This window comes from Bombus affinis, chromosome 9 (genome assembly GCF_024516045.1).
Source record: "Bombus affinis isolate iyBomAffi1 chromosome 9, iyBomAffi1.2, whole genome shotgun sequence".
Taxonomy (NCBI): domain Eukaryota; kingdom Metazoa; phylum Arthropoda; class Insecta; order Hymenoptera; family Apidae; genus Bombus; species Bombus affinis.
Window position 1 is genome coordinate 451,494 of NC_066352.1, and position 21,459 is coordinate 472,952.

At 37.8% G+C, this 21,459-nt stretch overlaps 1 protein-coding gene across 2 annotated transcripts in view; it reads right to left on the minus strand.

Moving 5' to 3' along the window:
* The window catches only part of LOC126920141 (uncharacterized), a 65,626-nt gene that overhangs the window by 13,852 nt on the left and 30,315 nt on the right, over positions 1-21,459 (minus strand). For both annotated transcript variants that reach the window (XM_050730120.1, XM_050730119.1), the window contains exons 2-3: positions 7,713-7,839; positions 6,556-6,726 (exon numbers count right to left, since the gene is read on the minus strand). In XM_050730120.1, the coding sequence (XP_050586077.1) occupies positions 6,556-6,726; positions 7,713-7,824 (283 nt within the window). In that variant the 5' untranslated portion in view covers positions 7,825-7,839. The remainder of the gene's footprint in view (positions 1-6,555; positions 6,727-7,712; positions 7,840-21,459) is intronic.

A 21,459-nucleotide genomic window follows, 5' to 3' on the forward strand; every position in this document is an offset into this window, starting at 1 on the left:
TTATGATCGTGCCCTCGACTCGAAATCGTGTGTACATACTGGCATTTACTAGTCGCGGGGCCGTGAAGATGGTTTTATCGAGGTGGACAAGTCAAAGGAGGAAGAGATATTGTTCCTTGCGGTACTTTTGATCAACCTACGGTTGCACCGCGTGTTCTCTTGGCGTGCAGACTTCGCCGCAACTATACAACCGCGAATCTGTTATTTATCGGTTGCATAGGACACACGAGCGGGCTTGCAAAATGGCAAGAGACACGTTTGACACGACCGGTTGACCCTGACGACGCCGGCATCGAACCACTGGCTTGTGCTCAGCTTTTTTAATTACCGGCTACCACGAGTTACGCGTCAGCCTCTGTGAAAAACAGATACGTACCTATTACTACGTCCGTTTAAAACGTTTCTCGCGTACACTTTAAAACGCGATAGGTATACAGGCGCGTACGATATCTATCCATAAATTATTCCGTATATTATGAAGAAGAAATCGTAATTTTCTGTCAGATGCCTCGGTTAAACACATTGCTTAGGATTCTCTCGATGAATCACGTTTCCTGCATTTCTGAATTCTCTTCTTTAAATCGCGAAGCAGATCCGATGTTCGAAGATTCCAGTCGAATCGTCGAAGCGGTATTTCGTTGACTAATGCGCGAGTGGATCTCGACGTGACAGATCGAGCGACGAGAAGCGGATTTTGCGTGAAATTTGAAATATCTTTTGGCCTTGTGAAATATGTCTTCTGTTTCCGCAAAACGGGTAAACCTGGCGCTGTTTCTTCGATGCCGCGGGAAATCGGTGAAAATTAATGACAAGAAAACTGTGAAATTCATGAGAACGATGTATCGCGACGATGACACGGCCCCGAGACGCAGAAAGACTCGTCCATCCTGACGACATGATTAATTCCCCGACATGGTTCCTCCGGACAGTCCTCGAGGACACCTTAATGCGATAATTCGCGTACCGGGGTACTGTTAACGCGGTTGGATACGCGTCGTATACTTCGACAAGCAAGTTCGCCAGGTTTTTAGGCACGTGAAATCGACGTGAAATGCCACTCCGACAGATGCTAACGTCGCGAGAATATATGGCATTGCTGCATAGTTTCGGCCAATAAAAAGCTTCTGACGTCCTGACTTACACAATATGTTGAAGTTGACTGATAGAGGAATGAGTGGATGACTTTGTAATAGAAAAATATATTGAAATAAGTATAGGTATAAGTATAAGTGTATGCTGATCCAGATCCTCACTCTTACAGTGTTACGATACAATAGGAAGAAGAGTATTATAGGGAGCACGTTCATATTTATAACAAAGGACATTTCCAAAAGGTTAACCTCGGTGTGTAGCTCTAGCTGAATGCTACAAGAAACAGCAATAGAAATCTACTTATCTTCGCGTCGACGAATTAGAGTTAAAGCATTGGTAGAGTTTGAGAATACAGGGAAGGAAAACAGTATTGGCGATACAGTGGAGAAAATATAACAAATTTTATGACGTTTCAATCGTGACTTAACAATGTAGAAGTTATCTAAAAAATAGGCAATCTAAGTTTTAGTTCGACTAGATCATTTGAATAACGGACAGCCGTGTAGAATGCGTGATTTTAATTATTCACTAATTAATACTCGTTTCCATCTCGTTAGAATATCATTTACAGACGAGCATAGAAAAGATTTGCGATGATGGTTTATTTTATCGAGATTAGATTATTTTATCGTGATAGTAATCTCGCGACATCAATTTGGCATCGAAGGCTATCCAGTTACAAGAAGCGGTTACGTTCTGTGCTTGTTGTAATTGAAACAGGTTATGCCAAAAAATAAAGCGAAGATTTTTATGACCGTCCACGTTATATCGTACCGCGATCTTCGACTTTGTTTCCTGCTTCATTTTAAGTAGTTTACGAGTGTAATAAACCTGTATCGAGTATAATTGGACGAGGAAGACGAAGACGATGGATAAATATCTATCTTCGTAAATGGGTTTCTTTATCCGAAGACAAACTATTTTACTGCAAATGAATATTACGAAACTTATCGATAATTCACCGTAGAGATTGCATTGGACTTCTTGGCTGAATATTAAATAATATGAAGATGAAAGTGCGATTAACAGTCCGTCGATGCATGAAATGATTAAGAAGTTAATAAACGCAATGCGTTCCAAGTGTTTATCATTGATTGGATATCGTAAGGAACATAGCTTGATTAAGAATCCTTTACCAATTTTGTCGGGAAACTTGTTTCACGTAGTTACCTCAACGCAGAACACGAGAAATGGACGAACGTGCGGAACAACGCGAGGAATGAAAATTATAGCCCGACCATCGGTGAGATAATTCCTTCGAGCTCTACCAATAATCCGTACACGTGTACAACTCATAAGATTATCGCAATTAATATTAAGATCGCATGAATAGCAAAGGAATACCAGTCGTTTTATGGTTTATTGGTCTTGGAGAGATTAAGGTCACGATTGTGACGCCAGAAACAATGGGACACTTACTCGACCAATTGAATTTGAATCCTCATTAAACGGGTAGATAGATGTTAGCGTGGCCTCAAATAAAAACTAGCGGTTCGTTGATTTCTATTGAAATTTGCGTCTAAGCTGTAATTAATTCGTGCAAATGGTAATGGGATCGGAGAACTCTGTGCACAATAATGTTACTTCGTTTGTCATGTGCATCTACGATGTAGCCTGATGGAAAATAAGTTGTGCGTAATACGTGTGCACATGAAATATTAGGGTCGCGTGGTTACATTATTGCTGGTTTGGTAAGCTCGAGGGGTTCGGTCATAAGGTGAAACTTGCATGCGACCTTCTGCCACGATCTCGAGGTCATAAAGTAAACTACTCATTGTCCAGGGCAACTATACCATTCGGAGTAATGAATTTCAAATTTAAAAGCTTTCTTTACTTTTCACGAGTGTCAAATATCGTGTGTAACAAAATTGGATCGATACCTAAACAACGTCTGAGAATTTCTTTAATTCGTTTCGAATTCGTAACTGTATAGATAGATAATATTTTGTAAATATATGGAGATTATGAAGATTAAGATTATGACAAGTATTTAAAAGATGTGACGCGTATTAGCTAAATGCACGGCAAGGAACAGTGACATCCGTGCAGACGGAAGGAAATTACAGTGCTCAAGAACATAATCGTTTTGCTGCAATGTGTGTCGAATGTAAAGCGCGATACAGAAAGAATACTGACAACTGAACAAAATTACTGTATATAATAACGTCTGCGTGCGTACACATTTACTGCTATAACGTGTATATGTAAGATGTATGTCACAGCTGCTTTTTGTGATAATTTTATTAATCGCGTTGAAAGGTATCAAATTTTCATTGCCATTCAAACACGAATGGTAACATGTCTTTAAAAATCTGAATAGAACTTGGAGATTCTAGGAATTAGCAGGTCATTCTCAAGCTTGATGACTTTATTATTTGTATTTTTCTCGTACCGTCCTTTGTCTTTTCACGTATTCTTTTTTTCCTTAAAATTCCTTTCATTCACGTCTTTGTGTTTCCCTTTTATTTCTGCCATAACTCCTCTCCTTATGAGGTTATTTTTAGTTATTGTAACCTCTTGTTCTCGTATTCTCAGGTTTTCACTGTCAGATTTTTTTTCCTTCGTCCTTCGTACACGCGATGCGCGTTAATTATTGCGGATGCTGTATCATCTGAACTTTTTGATACGAAGCAGTGAACTTTAATGAGATACCGTGCAACGGGCACGGTCCTTACGTGGGTCGGCAGTCGTGAAGGTATTCCATTACTATTCATAGCTTACGATCAGTGGGCAAGATATTCGGCGACGAATCACGACTTCTCGACTAGCGAATACCTAGCTATCGGATTCACTCGTACTTTTATGCATGCAGCGCATGCCTATTTCAAATTCCCCTTTTTAATTAAGTATATCTTATAATAACCGAAGAATAAGATCATCGTCTAAACTTTTTAGGTTTATACATTTGATGGAATTTTCCTTCTTTTTACGTAAAAATAAGTTACAAGTGTGTTGGACGTTTCTCTAAAAATGCATAAATTTTACGACCTTTTTAAACATGAAAAATAGTATCTTTTAAAATTTGAATAGTTTAATATCAATAATTACAACGCTGATGTTTATGTAAATTTACACGTTTACGAATACACCCAGTAAAATGAAATATAAATAGAAATTCGTTTTATCGTTCAACTGTTATAATGCTTTTTTACCTTGGATATTCTATATATCCTTGTACATATTCTGCAAATGTTTGCTTATTTATAAATTTCCCGTAAACGCGTATACATTGTTAGCCCATTTATATAATTAATAAGAGAATTTTCATGAAAAGTTTAACGATTAGTACAAGTTTTAGAAAAGTAGGTTTCGTAGGTAGCAATAATTTAGTCGATACCATCATACGAGTGAATAATGGTGGCGCAATTTTTCTCGCACTTTCGTATCTTGTGCGCGCATCGAAGTCTCCGGTTGGCAGCGTTGCGATGTAACGATTTCGCACTGTCTTGTCGCGATTCTGGCGAGCCTAGAAAATCGAGATCGATGAAGACCGTTGCTATAGCTCTCTAAAAGTCGTAGAGATTTCATCGGATGATACACTGAATATATTACATGTCACTCTTTTTTTCTCTTTGCTTGAGATTAAAGAAATGTAAATCTTAGCGAGATTGCTGTGATCGAAAATTTAGTTTATGTCACTCTGATATTCCGAGCGAGAGCCTTTTTAGGATATCGGCGTAATCTGCTTTAAACAATTTTTTTTTCTTTGAACCTTTTAATTTTTAGACACGTAAAAACAGAAATTCTCCTCCGATTCATTTTAACGCTACAATATTTTCTTTTTTACCGTTATGTCTTCATCGTGTCAATATTCACATTTGCTGACGTATATTGTAGTTATCCATAATCGTACATGATTTTACATTTAAGTTGGTAGTTCGCATCTTTGTGGACAAGATCCGATAAAGATAATATTCAAGGTGACGTGTAACGAGGTTTTAAGTATAGTGCATTATACAGTTGCTGGGCGATCGAACACGTTGAAATCAGAAATACAAAGTGTGTGGTTAACCGCTACGAGAGCAAATTCCTCATTAATTTCCCTCTGAAACACGAGCCACACGTAAAACATTTTAAATTGCAAATTAACCCAATTAGTCAGGTCAACTACCCTTTGATTACATCGACTTAACTATACGTTTCACGGTGCCGCGTCATGCGGATCGAATATTCCGAGTACGATAACGAGATTATTTGTCAGTTTCGCCATTCCTCGTGCAGCAGCTTCAATTTTCATTCGCCTTTGAACAATCTGACTTTTTTTTAAAAAACAATCTCGTTTTCCTTGTTTCAGCAAACGACGTGTACCATTGAAATTGTAGCGTGTTGCACGCGTGCAGTTGTTTGCTGCAGCAGCAAAGTCATGCAGAAGTACGTGGTCCGAGAACCATTTGCATGAACAGCTAGAGCAATCATTTCTGATGACACGGTTCAATTGAAAACGGTACGTGCATGCAACTGCTCGATGCATGGAATAGGAGAAGACACAGCTGAATGGAATTACGAAGAGGACAGCTACAAACAGGGAAACGAAACGCAGGAGTGTCTCGATTATAAAACAAATTATTACCAACAGATTGAATTATAGGACTTGTAACATTTCTCCAACCACGTTATATCTTCGTGGCGCGAATTTGAACTATACTTTGTCAACTATTTACATAATATCTTTTATAAAATATTTACCGTAAAAGTTGTAACTCGCAGTTTCTATGCTTTCTGTGTATGCAAATCGAGAATCCGGTTGCTCGCGGGTTCAAGGGTTAGGACAATGATACTTGAAATAGTATCGCGCGTCAGAGAAAAATCTTCCACTCGGTTAAATCGCGTTTCAGCGCTTGTTTGTCCGGTGTAAGATCGTTAAACAGTCACATAGACCGTCTGTTTCACGCGAATGGCAGGCATTTGCAATCGGCTACCAAAATGCAACTTGCTCGTATTTAATTATAATAAAAGGGATTATGCGTATTAAAAACTGAAATTCGAGAAGATACAACCAAAAATCGAGGTGAAGTTCCGTTTGACAGTTATACATTTATGTTAATTTACATGTAGCGTGTTTCTGAAATCGTCGCCATTTGGAAACGGTACTTTCAGGATCGTTTTCTCGGCACTGCAAAGGAAGGGATAAATATCGCAGGATTCGTCATCGATCGAGTACCAAAGGACCTTTGAAACGCGATTCGGCTGACCGCAGCAGAAATGGACCATCGCGGAACGTACACGTGTGTGGTACCGTTGGGTGCACTCGATTCTTACGGATAATCATACGAACGGCAAATCGACAATGTTCTGATACGCATCATCGAAAAGATGCTGCACATTCGGTCGGATTATTTCCAGACCGAAGCTTTCATATTGGACTCGACCGACTCGAATTACGAGAAAAGCATCGACGTGTATACGGAGTTGATTGCGTTCATTAGAAAATAAGCATACGGCGCGAGGATTAAAGCGGCTTACCGTGAATATCATTCACGCAGATGTGAAGATCCTCCCGGAAGGTAGGGAGGCCGTGGTTGCACTGGCAGGTGCAGGTGTTGTTGGGAGGAACGAGTCCTGCGGTCGAAGGACTACGCGTGTAAGGGCTGGCTGTTCCGCTGCTGAGCACCGTGCAAGCCTCCGTGCAGGAACCTAAACAATCGTGTTCGTAATTTTTAATTTTTAATCTGCGAGTAGATACTCGTTCTTTTTTTATATTGCCATGTTTTATGGTCTATAGTTACAAGAGAAAGAGAGAGAGAGAGAGAGGGAGGGAGAGAGAGGGAGAGAGGGAGAAAGATACAAAAGAGGAAAATGCGCAATTTACTACAGTGAGATGCAACGAAGTTCCTATTGCAGATCACATTTTGTCACACTTGGGTAATAACATAATATTCCACCATTAGACGCGATAATCGTCTGGAGTTTGATTTCTTTCAACTCAAGGATCTTTCGGTTAACAAATGCTTCGAAATCAACTTACGTAGACACGAAAGGTACATGAGAAGGAATATAGGTTTAAGAAACGAATTGAGAACGTTGGGAATACATTATTAATCTTGAATGTACGGTACTGTGGAAAAATGTTAGATTATCTACGTTATTGGCTTTAGCGTGGCATATAAATATACTTCTATCTCATCGTCCTCGAGATTTCGGTTCTTTCGGAGTGATCTTTCGGGAAAGCAGGAAGAACACCGCGTAACTGTACTTTTACGCGCTATTACTTAAGTAGTAATGATCGTAGATAAATTTCCACGGGGGAGAACTTCATCCGTGGTCGTACGGACGGAGCACGACATATAATCTGGCCAGGTGAAATACAGCTGTCAAATCGTTACATTATAATTTCATGGCTAATTTGTTACGAGCTTTTTTCCCTAGCGTCCCTTGTGCTTCACGGTCCCGCGCGATACGTGCACGTTCCTCTTTTCCGTTGTTTTTAATATCAAATCCCGTACGATTTCTCCAACCCTGCAAATCACGGTTACGCAATTTACGGTTTCGCTCTTCCGCGAACAAGAATCGTGGCTTTATTCGAAACGTCACCAACCTCTCAGCTTCCATCTCTGATTATTCGAGTCAAGAGGATAAGAATAAGAAAAAGCATTTGTAATTGCATTTAATGCTCGGCTTACCTTCCAACGTGAAAATGTCTCCATCGGAGTGCCTGATGACCGAAAGCTCTTGACAACGAACAATCTCGAGAACGTTCAAGCAGCCCGCGAGGACGAGGACTAGAAGAAGCATCTTCTCCTCTGCATTCTGAAACAAAGTGGAGCGAATTACTGTAACCTTTTTTCCAAGTTAAACGTCCATGAGGAAGAACGACGAAGGAACGTCTGTTGTTTGCCTTCGGTCATGAATAAATCAACCAGTTTTTTCTTTGATTTTTCCTTCGTTCTAAAACATTTTCGTGTTTCCGTAGTTCCTTATTCCGTATTTCCATACCTGTATTTATGTTTATTCAAAATGCAGTCTACAAAAATAGATTTATCACGAGATAAATTTCGTTTCCGTCTTTTATCTATCATCATTTTGTTACTACTTTTTACTTGACTGAGAAATTCAGTAGCATTTAAATGCGAACTCTCGTGCGACTTTGACGTCTACGATGCTTTACAACCATATGCAAAATTATTGTCAGTACTATCACGCCTTTATCGTTACGAAATCGAGGCAGACGATTGAGACACGGAGATGCGAGAAGGAATCACGAGCGAGGAAAATGAGAAATTGATTTTTCATCGTTGTTAGGAGAATCGTTCGGGGCCAAACTTCAACTCGAGCATGGACTATGGCGGTTAGTAAAAAACGATGAGAGAGTTTCGGTGATCCTCTGATTGGAAGGTATTCCAACCGCTTCTTTCGCGTTTCCCATCGTCTGAACTTATCTCACGCGTGCCATCGGCTCGATTGTGCATAACGTGGGCACACGTTGCGTTGATGTTGATGCGCCGCTCGCGACATGCATCGAACGTGTAATTTATGCCTGTTTCGTGCGCCCATAGTTTACCGTAAACCCGCGTACGCCAGGATACGTTTCCAGCTTGTAGGAAGATTTTTCTTTGGCATTTTTTTCCCACCACGGAAGCAACATGCTTCGCTGGACAAGATGCTAAGAACGGTAATTTCGCGTTCGAGAAGTCTCGCCATACGAATACTATTATTTCAGAATGGAACAGCGATGCTTTCGTAATGAATCTGCAATGAAAGACACCGATGCGTCATCTGAATGTAAAAGTAGAAACGTTGGTGGGCAGGTTACTGGAAAAAGATAGAAGAAACGATTAAACGAGTATTTAACGAGTCTTCCGACTTAATTTTCTATATTTAGTACGAGTAACGTCATTGTGATTCTTTTGTGCTCTAACTTCCGTTTATATCGAGCCAAAAACGTCTTTGTACAATGTAGCGGACCTTAAGTTTGTCACAGACGATCACGAGCGATATTTTGTCGCAACCAAACCGTCGACAGCGGATGATTTAAAGACGCGAGGAACATTCTGCTAAATGTCTTTATTGAGGAGATTTATGTGTAAATAGTGGTAGACGGTTGAGCGCGGCAAAAGTGACAATCCAATCAACGAACAGAGAAAAATCTCACGCAAGATATACGCAAACAACGTTCGGTCGCTATAAAACTTTTAAGACTGATTAATTACCGCTATCAATTTTAGTCAACAGAGGCGGCCGCGCGTTTATTTCAACCTTATAATTACTTTAATTTCACGGTTACGCCTTTGGAGTCGTATAACCCACGACAAATCCTTGAATTATCCTGTAATTAATTATTCGGTCCCGGTCAAAAGTGTGGATGTTTGAAATTATTATTTAAGATTAGGTTGAAATTTTATCAACGTTTCATTAGGAATGCGTGCGAAATTTATACATCTTTAATAACGGTCTTTCACCTAAAAAGAATTTTTAACGTTTTAACGTAAGATGGGAACGAGAAATCATATACGTACACCGATATCAACTTCTTTCAATGTGTTTAATTTCAAACTCGAAATATTCTCTAACGTTAGAAAAGTACAATTGGATCAAGAACGTGCGAAACAACGCGATAGAGCAACCTCATATATTCCGAATCATAATCGGAATTTCTATAAAAAACATGGATTTTACTTCTATCTTGAATTCTCGTGTCATATCATTCTCGCAATTTAACACGGTTGAGAAAATTGTAGGGGAGTTAAACGATATGATTACACGATAAAGAAAGAAAAAAAAACAGACGTTTAATAGAATCCCAGATGGTCGATGAAGGCACGCGTTCGATTACGTCCGGAAATATTAGCACATCCTTTAAAGTTTTCTTACGTCTGTTAAAGTGCCTTTTTTCGGCCTGTTGATGTCTATCGCGATCACATCTAAATACTTTCCGGCGAGACTTAGAATTACAGAGAACGAAGCTCGTCGGATATTCGACGTTGGTTTAGAGAAATGCCTACCTTGCTTCTTCCGATTAATTGCTTTCTCCCCTTTTAATTGCTTTTTAGAATGAATAGCTTCGCTCGCGAAGTCCGCAGTACCGGTTATTCAGGGATTCTTTTTAGTCTTTTTTCTTGTTCCGCTCAAAATTTACGACGCGATACCTTCTTCTTTATGATTCTGTTGATTTCCCCGATAGCTGGCCCGTGCTCGTGTTCGGATTGACTAGCGAAGACTCCGGTTTGTCTTATTTGGATAGAGCGGAGAGAAGAACGACAGATTACGTCGTATTATAACGCGTACATATGTATATGTATACGTAGCATGTGTTTACAGAGACTTTTTGTACATTTTATGGAAGAATTATTTTTATTAAAATGCACCGTAGTTTTATGTAAATTTATCAACACGTAAAGTAATAATAAAGTGAAATGATAATAAAGTAATAATTATTTCCTCTCTTGTTAATTCCAGCAAGTTATTCCAGCAATTCCAAGATAATGGACTTTGAAATGTCAGTAAATGACGAGCGTTGGTGGTTGCCGAATGATTATTTGTTGATGTCTAGAACTATTCCATTAAATTCTCATCGATAACGTTCATTATTCTGCTCTAATGTGTTACCCTGTGGAATGCTGTTACAAGTCCGAAGAACGTGTTATCTAAAAGTCTATTTCTCTATTCTATTAAGACTCTATACATAGACCTTGATTGGCTTTCGTATCGAAGCATGACTGGTGAAAATTACGAGGTTTATGACAGCGTATTTCCTATTGAGATACGGAAAAGGTGAAAATATGAAAGCCCCAACAATACACGCTGTCTAAATTCATCGAATCATTACTAATTCTCGTACAATCTGTCTATTAGTACCCAGATGCTGGAAAAGTTAAAATATATCTTTCAAAAATAGTAATCGTCGCTGACAGTGCCAGAAACCTGGCCTAACGGCAAACTCTAACAGAATACATTAATTTTGCAGTGAAAATTGATGTATTCTTATTTTAATGAAAATATTTCGATATTCACGATTAGTATAAGATTAACTGTACGTATCTTACTATATAAGATTATTGCAATAAAAATGAAATTTTAACAGAGAGTCTTATTACAGGATAGACGAGAATTTTTGTATGTAATTATAATTTTTGCGATTTGGAAAGAAAGTATTATAAACTATAATATTTTGTGATAATAAACCGGTTTCGAATGGATTAAAAGTATTACCGTGGGAGCTATATATTAACCCTTGGAAATCGAGTAATGATATCATAGTGATTCGTTATGGCCTTAAAATTTTATCAGGCATCCGGAAAGGGAAGATATTTTCCCATCGTATATATATGTACACACAATGTTTTCGATTGGTCTCGGTTGAAAATATGAATTGCCAACGCGAGAGCCATTACAGTGAAATACGTTTTAGCTTAAACCCAGAGTTACGCAGATGGCCGGTGGGTCACAAGGTATTATTTTATGCACCGAGAAAATTTATAGCCGACAGATCGCATTTTACGTATCGAGAGGTAGTTAACGTAATATTTTTTATCGTCGACGGACGAATCTTAACTGACGCGTGTTAAGCTTTCATCGCACGTGTTGAAAACCTATCTGCCAACCATGAAAAAAGAGAATATGGAATTAGCATAGCTCGATAAAAATGAAATTTATTGGATTTTAATCTGTCGTTCGACACGGATGGGTATCACGTGTGAAATTTAATTAATTTTTTCGTATATGTTCGAGATCCAAAAAAAGAACGATGTTTGCTTCATCAGGCACGATGTTTGATGAGATAATTAATCAACTTAACGAGCTCCATCTTAAAACACAATCGCTCGTAATTTGCACGCTTCTGTTTGATCCCAACAATACGTTTTATCATCGACTGTCGATCAAATAACGAGTTAGACTATTTGTAAAAAATTAAATGTGCGTTATTGCATTAGAAGAATAAAAATATAAATAAAATCGTAAATTTCGCAAACGTACAAAGGAATATCAAATAAAAAAAAAACGTCTCTGTCACAAAGCCAACATTATTTTCTCCAATGTTTAAATCTAACCCAAACCATGAAATTTTCACGTGTTCGATATTACACACAACGATGAAGTGAATCATGGCATGTGGTATTTTATAACTAGCTGCGTAAAAAATGGATAACCCAAGAGGAGGTATTATTTGGAGTAATGTTTATTCGATGCAGCGGAGCACCAGTTATTCGAAAATAATTATTCGCAAACCATTACTTGCATAAAATGCAAATTTTCTTTTCGTATTGACATAGTTGGCAACGTCGGCCGGAGAAAAGTAAATTCGAGGGTGTTCGATTTAATGCCTATACAGTTAAACGCTTCATATAATTAATTTCAACAGACAAGTTATGCTTCCCATGATTTTCGGCGAAACGATCATATTCATCTTTTTTCCTACGTGAGTCTTTTCAAGTGCCCGAGGTGCTCGAAGGATGTTCCTCGCGTGAATCAAAACTAATAATTCGAATCCTACGAATCACTATCGAATTACATAAAAAACAAAGAGACCCATTTTCTTATCATTTCCAGGTTCTTATCGGTTAACGTGTTAGTTGGTATTGCGCATAATCTACAGTATAATGTTCGATGAATGCATCGCACGAAGAATGGTAATTTTATACGCGTTTCACCGAGTGTATTTGCACGCACTTAATTGTCAGCGGTGGAAACAAGAACGTCGTTGCCACGAATTGCCGGAACATTCACCACGCTGTTCTAATCCATCGAATTTGAATGGATACTTTAATACAGCTAAAGGAAAACTGTCGCTTTTGATTTATGGACTCTACGTGGTTGATTATTTGTTAAAATTAAATTATTTTGTAATTTATGATTTCCATAATTCGAATGGAAGAACGATTACTCGTCTAAATCGTCGACGAATCGAAATTTGTCTAACGTGATTAATAAACTGTGGATATTTACAGGAAAGTGTGTGATATATTTATAGAAAATATAAACGTATGGAAATGTATAGAATGTAGAGTGTGGGTAAAAAATATCCTTTTGACTGAAGGTAATTTAACTACGAATCAGAAATGAAAATTGTACATCGATCTAGATTCCAAGATCCGGATTCCTGCATGGATAAAAATTAGATTTGCATAAAAATACCGTAATCAAGTCGGTAAAAATTTCTTCAGCGTTCAAATTGTGCCGTGAAATTTCTGTTCTCAAAACGTCGATTCTTGAATCACCTCTAAAGAATTACCTCGGGAACATACATACATAAAATTATATTTACTTGTCTCTTCTTGGTAACCAACTCACGAATTACGAACGTCCTGGTTTCTTCGTCATTAATAGCAGCCATTAATCACGTTCCCGGCAGTGTTTCGCTTGTATCCGATTCACAGATACCGAAGAACTTGCGATACGTTTCTGGCCCGTGTCACTGTTACGCAACAGAATTAATTTCTTCTGGAATCTTTTTATAAACGGTCGTGCCAGTCTTTTAATAGACTGCATCGCGTAAAATAATTTCATACTTTCATGTTTGTAAATATTTAGAAAGAACGTTGAGAAACGCTGCTGTACGATTTATGTAGTTTAATAGAACAACGAAGCCTAAATATCTATACTTGAGGAAGCGTAAACGTAAAATAATATCGTACGGATCAGAATCACCTGAGTTTTCATTATGCGTGGCAATTCATTGTCGTATTAATTCTTTCAGCAAATCTGCAACCGTGAGATTGGAGAAATTATCGAAAGATCGGATATCTTAAAGGGGAACCGCAATCGAGCTGTCCGTGCATGTAAATGGTCAACAGTTCGAGTTAAGAATCGGAATGCGTGCAATTAGCTTGCATTTTCACGGACACGCGTCGCCCGATTGTAATCGACCACGTTCGCCAAGATGCGTGCAACATTTCCGCCTTATAACTTGGGATTATGCGAAGGGAATGGATCGCGAATGAGCATGGATGAAGAGCAGATCGCAATACGAGATCGTACGTGACCGATTACCTACTGCAATGTCGCGTTCTGTGTCAAGGTGCATGCCGCGAGAGATTGCATCTTCCTCACGAATCGCCTGGCGATACGAAATTTATCTATCGTTTCGAATCTGTCAACTATCCGTTTCGAATCTGTCGAGTATCCGCTTTGCCTGTTTGCTCTGATCTCGATGACTTTTCTTCGAGTAAAGGAGAGATTTGATGCTTTAGACGTGACGTGTCAATTTCACGGGCCTCGAAGCTATGAGAGATCATTGACTTCCAACGTACAGAAAAGTTACGACGTGGATGTAGAATCGTAAAATTCAGATTGACTTTTCAGACAAAAGTTTCGCTCAAGTAACTCGAAAGTATGTATCGATGTACTTGTTATCCGTTTGATTCGGAGTATCCCTCCAAGTTTCGAGCAAAGTCCAGATTCTTCCAGCTGTTTCTTCTTTTTAATGTAGCGATTTTGTTGCTCCACTTTCGCATTTTCGATATTTTAGGTATCCATTATTTTCCATTAGAAAAGGCAGCAGATCTAAAGCTAGTTAACTTGAATTTAAATCAACCGAAACGAAGTATTTTGAGGTATCTGAACGAAATTATAGAAATTGATACAAATATCGGCGCACGTAGTGGTCAGAAATTTTGAAACGCGATTAGTCCGACTTCTGTGAAAAATTGTTTAATAAAGAGTCAACGTACTTTGGACAGTATATCGAAATCGTGAAATTTGTGTTTACTTATAAACGAAATCCCATTAGTTACGAGTCTACTTAAAAACAGAATACAGTAGGTATAGAATCTTAAGAAGTCAATCGGTGTAGCTACTCGGTGATTTAATTTACTACCGCGCTGTATCTTAGCTTGTAACTATATGTATTTCCATATTTCGTAGATTGGTATAGATTTTACACATCCATATATGGCACTTATGGCGAACAAGGGGTCGAAATTAATTTAACGATCAAAAATCCATCGACATACGTGTTACGATTTATGTCCGGTAAACGTGAAAAAAGGCAAATTAACTATTAAGAGATCCCAAAATACATTAAAAGAGATGTTGCCTAAAGTATCTGTGTCCTTTCGTAACGTTACATCGAATTTTTATCATACGTGTAGCATCGTCCTCGCGTTGTCAGTGATTAAAAATCTCAACACCATTTGTCACGTTGATCGATGTTGGAAAGAAACGTTCCGTGTATGTCTTACAGTTAAGAAAAAGAGAGAAATTAGAATTCCGCGCGTCACGCTTTTAAATCGTCGCTTTGATCGAGAAGAAATCATCGATCCAAGATTGTAGCTATAAAAAAAGGGCTACTACAGTGTGAATCGACACGTTCTGCATTTCTCGTTTAACATCTGTCTGATGAAGAAGACGTTATTAACGGAGGTTCGACGCGTAGTCGATAATACGTCTCGTGCGAATGGAAAGAAGCTGGTATCGATTTTATTTACATCGTTAACAGCGAGTAATCAATTCTTAAATAATGTTATATGTTATCAAAAACATTTCGTCGCATATGAAAGCAACGAGACGGAGAAAAATATCGCAACAATACATTTGTGAATTCAATTTTTCCTAAGCGAATTACATGTAATTTTAGATTTTATCGATCGTCTTAGCAAAAAGAATATCACAATACAATTTGTCGCGTTGAAGAATATTATTCTTTTTATTAATCGCCAACAAGTACGTCCATACATTCGCATGCTGGAATTTTTTAACCAATTCGAAAAAGAATATCCGAGAACAATTATTTCCTTTCTTTATCTACTAAACAGTCTTGGCAAATTTTAATCATTAACCTTATCCTTTCATTTTGTTGGAAAGCAAACTAAAGTCATTGCGGAACCTTGATAATTAGACCGAACTGAAACATATGTACTCGACATATTTTATTTTCACCAGTACAAACAAAAATAAAGAATCTTCGTTTTTTTATTTTCTAGCCTTCCACTATGTTGCATTCTTCATCGTCCCTTCAATAAAATTATTCATAATGTCGATTGTCAGTTCATTGCAATACGATCGACAAACTTGATATAATTTAAAAAAAAAAAAATCAAATGACTGGCGATAATTACATACAGAGCAGCGAAGTGGCCTTGAAATGTACGTAAGGATGAATTCGATTAATTACTAAGAGGGCGGTGGGTTCGCCGATTGAGATAAAACGCGTGCTTTGCCCGATAGGTAGGAAATTGAGAGAGCACCATAAACGACAAACATGTCATTTCTGATTACGAGAATGAAGGAATAATTATCGGCCAGCTTATAATTAGCTCGTAACTCTACTTCCATCTTTGCAAACGATCGCCGATGCGTTTCCCTCGATGTTATGGACGATCTTTCATTAAATGGAAATTAAAGACGATTCTTATCATGGGACTTAATTACGTCGCCGTTGCTCTCCCTATAATAATTCTCTGGGTATGGGTTTATTAACCGCGCCTAAAGTGGTTGCCCATTGACGTTTTATACGAAGTGAGACCTAAACAGTTAGATTTATTAGCTGCGAAAATGAATAACACCATCCTCTCGATGTAATTTTGTAAAATTTATAATCAGTCGGCGGTGGATATTCATTCATTTCTAAGGAATTTTAAGATGCGGAAAGTGGAGAAATATCGTTCGTGATTCAAATTCAACTTGAATTTAGTTAGTTTAGTAGAAAATTTTTCAGTGAAGAAACTATAGATCTATGATAGATTAAAATACGGCTAGCGATTTATCTTTAATCTTATTGATCAAACAGTTGAATTATTATGAAATTTGCTTTTATTTTGTAAACAAGTAAATGACAAAATTCTTTAAGAGCTATCGCAACTCTTAATCTAAATGTAACTAATATTACGAAAGCTAGAATTACCGGCACTTGATGTAGATAAATGATAAAAGGATAAAATGTGTCTATTCTCTAATTAAACTTAGCAAATATATTACAAATGTTTCCTAGTATCGAAATATGATATATTATATGCGATGCCGTAAAGACGTTTTATCAGATCAATAAATTAGCCGTCGAGCGTTGAAAGATTATACTTACGATGAAGTCTATGGATATTTTCGAAATAATCTTTACTTTATTATTTTCTATTTCGCGTCGTTATCCGTTCTATACCTCTTTCAGATTTATACGAATCTACAGTTGTAACTCAGATTACCGGTGTCTGTAATTATGAAAATTCTATGCGTACAGGACACGACTTATTTGTTTTTTTTACGTACATCGACATTAGCGACATATCATTTTCAAATTACCAAGAATAAACTAACTTTGAATAAATTTCACAGTTCTAACGATATAATAAAAGTGACAGCGCTCGATGAACGAAATTCCAATGTTTTTCAGGATTTTAATATTTCACAGATATCGATTTATTCGTACGATTAAGATTCGTACGATTTTCTAACTGTGTTGTTGTTCGTTTAATTATGCCATTAGTATAGCTTCCTTGTTTTTCTTTTCGGCAAAATGTAATCGCTATTCTACAGAATGGAATTCCGCTAACTTGTTTAAGGTTTTTGTCGCCCCATTAATGCACCAACGTTTCGTTCAGGCAGCGTGTATTGCAATATTATTAAAATACCGCTTCGCGGGAGTTTCTTAATTCTTGGACCGTTAGTTTTTGCGACGAGCATACTCTTCTGATTATTTTCCAGCCATCATGTTCGATAATAATGTAAAATTACGCAGATCGTTTCATCCATGCTGGACCAGATTATTTGCTTCGTTCGAATCACCGTTTTACGTAATTTTCCAATCTCAAAAAGGGCAACTTGCGTCGCTTCTTATAAATAGCGCATTTCAACAAGATATTTTGGTACTTTTAAGTATCATATACATGTCGTAATCGTGATTGTATGACCTTATAAAGGTACGAGATTAAGAAATTTCAATGTTTATAGTTTCATTATTATGACAAACGGTGTTACTTTAACAGCCAAACATTTTGTCGGTTTTATGTATATCTTAGAATTATCTTAGAATATCTTAGGATTAAAAATAGCTTTATGGCCCGTGGTCGACCTTTAATGTTGAAATATTCCTCTTTTTTGCTCTATTCTTCGAGCTTCTAGTTTTCGTCAGGTTCTTCGTTAATCGAGTTGAGCTTAATTACCTGACACTCCCAATTACGAGAATTGACATCTTTGTCGATTTTATTATTAGAAGGATATTTTACAAATCACGGATTAGATGCCGCTTTTGTTTAGGAAGTAGAAGTGTCAGAAGAGTTTGAAAGCCAAAGTTGCCAACAAATTTTGATTACAGGCATTGCGAGACAAACTATCGATCAGAATTTTTCAATTACTGTAGTTTCATAGAAACGAAGAAATTAAAAAGATTAAAATTGTCAATTTAGAATTCATTTATTTTCGAATATTTTGTAGACAAAAATCTATGAACTCTCTATTAATATATGTCGGAGATGTAGGGACATCGGGCCTTTCTTTAGGAAGATCCCCAATACTTGGGCTCGAGGTGACATAACTGGTCGCCGAACATAGCCACGGTCACGGGATGAACGAAATGTCTTACAGAGCAAGTACCGATGTTGAGGGACACGCTGTATTAACAATCAAGTCTCGGTCAGGAGCAATGTTGGTTTTACGCGGAACTGCCTAGTAAAGGCGCTTGGGAATTTCTTGATACTCCCGATCAATATGTAATTGACAAATGTGACCGTATCTGTCTTTTATTTTGCGATCACCTTGGAGAGTTTACTGTTATCGTCTTGGCAGTCAGTCTGAAAGTAACCCAGCGTCTGAGTTAACGTGTCTGCGTGCTATCAAATATATTCTAACGTACAAAGAGTTTTCCCGTTGACCGTGGATTCGTTATTGAACCCAAGAACATTGTCAAAAGAATCCGTTAAACTTATTGTTTGTTAAACTAATTAATTGTTAAACTTTGTAAAGACATACTTATTTGTGTAAATAATCATTGTGAACATCACGATGGCTAATTCTAATGAAGAATTATCACGCGCCCGAAATCCTAACGAAAACCCGACATATATATATAACATATAATATAGATACAGTTGAGAAACTAATTCCAAAGACTGGTAATATGTCTTTGCTTTATTATTTTAATGGTAACTTTCACTATAACTTCCTTAATTTTTTGGAAGCTTTTAATGCACATTTCAATAAGCTAACAGGAAAATCGATTTTTTAGATTCACAAAAGTATGTACTTTTCCTTCTTTCTGAACTATGATCTAAAAGAACACGAGAAATTTGCCAGTCGACTGTTATTAAATTATAGTTTGACAATTATTTCCAATCTTTACTAAATTATTATTTGAAAATTATTTCTGCGATGAAACGCTAGTTGAGTTAAGATATAGATCCCAACAACCGATCAGGCTCTAGTCACCAGAGTATTACAAGTAACAGACGGTCAGGTTGTTGAAAGTAACCGTAATTGTATGCTTCAACATAAACTGTAACGACGTCGACGTGTTGCGACTGTGTTCCGTATAGCCGAACTTGAATTTAAGTGCGGCTGAAACACGTGTTCGGTCCGACACACGATGCAAGAAGAAGAATCTGATCTAACGCGTTGAAGAGAAATGAACGGGTCTGATATGAGATGAGAATATTTACTACTATAGCAGGCTCGATATGTCGTTTGACTTTCCACGAACATAACCAGTCCGTGTCGTTTGAAAGGATTTAGGGTGTTCTATTTTCTAGTGAACATTAATTGCACTCTGTCAGATCTGGTTTCTTCGTGTTAACGGGATTTAGAATCCCAACCGAAAAACAGCCGATACCTGGTTCAATTTCATCCTGTTTCAGACTGAAGAGAGAAAAAATTTGAGAAATTCATTTCGGCGAACATTGTACAACTGTACTCTATCTGGGTTTACCGACAAAGAAACACGCCTGAAGCAACTGTTCACGTCTTTATTAACCGATAAATTTTGGTGATTATGTAAATCGCCTGGAACATAATATTTATCGATCGTAGAGGAGGTTCGATCAGTGGTTGGAACTCAGAGGCAATGAACTTTGATGCAAAGAACGATGCGGATAGACGTGGATTCTGGTGGCGCCCTGTTTGAACATAACTCGGGGGAAGGAAGCACCGTGTCCGCGGTTAACAGAACACGTTCTTAAAGTGTAGCTAACACTCTGTAGACAACTCGTAGAAGTAGTAGAAAATGTCCTAGGCATCGAAAGAGAAAACACTTCTCACGGAGAGACACGTGTTTGAAGACAAACACGGTTTATTGACGAAGCTGCGTCTCGTTTTCCGGAACTTCCGATTCTATCGGGCCGCAGCATCATAAAACTCTGCCTTCTGCTTCCCTGTTCTAATATTTGCGAGCTCGAATGGCCATCCCTTAATCCAACGTCGAAGCTGCCAGTTTGTACAAGTGAACAAACTGGTCAGGCTGTCGTGGAGAAACTCCAGCGAATACCATTTCGACCAGCGCATCGCGTCGAGTGAAAGTTAAGTATTTTCCTGCGAATAAGTGGATCTTCCTTGTCAAATTCACACGCAGGATTATTCTGTTCGATCACAGAGTAGAAAGGATATTCTCGGACTTTACCTGTATCACGAATTTAGGCTTACGACATTGGGAAAATTAAAATCAAGTTTCACGCTGTATCCCGTCCTTGCCGTTGACTGTTTTAGATTTATTACTTGCTAGAGAAATTTTCCATAGATAATTCCATTTTGTATCTCACGCGACAAAATTCATTAATAATGACAACAATAACAGTTGTGATTATCTTATGATTACTCGTAACTATGAACCGTTTGTTGGAATGTCAGCAAACGACATATGGTCGACGAACGAATCGATTAATAATAATGAATCGGTGATTCAGACGCGCGATACGTGGGTGGTAGATCGTAAAACTACACTCCTTATGCGATAACGCGAACGTTATACAGTTTTATTAATTACTCCTTCTACTACGTTTCGAGAACGAATATTTGAACATTTACCAATGTTAATATCCTCAAGTTAATTCCATTAGTTGTGGTTACGATTCAAACGTTGAAATATTACTTTTCACAGTAAGGCGCATAATTTATACGATGATATAGCGGTAAACGAGCAACGGAACATCGGTAAAATCGTAAGCGGCAATAGATAGAGGACTTTTGTCACGCAGTAGAGCGTGAATGCATCATGCGGCTCGTATGGCGAACGTCTTCGTCCAATTCAACGACCTATGACAGATATTCGAGTCACAATCCGATCTTACAAGATCCATCAGCTTCCTCGATTCTTTGTCACGAATTATCGTCCGATATCCGATAGGATGGAATATTTCTCTGTTTCTTCCATTTGGTTCTCTCTTCTGCGTATACAGAATTGTCCTTCTTAGTTAAAATATCCTATCTTTTGCTCGATTGTAACCGTACAATATACCGACAAATCTTAGCTGTCAAATTCTCAACTCTGTATAATAACTCCAAACTGACCATTGAAGT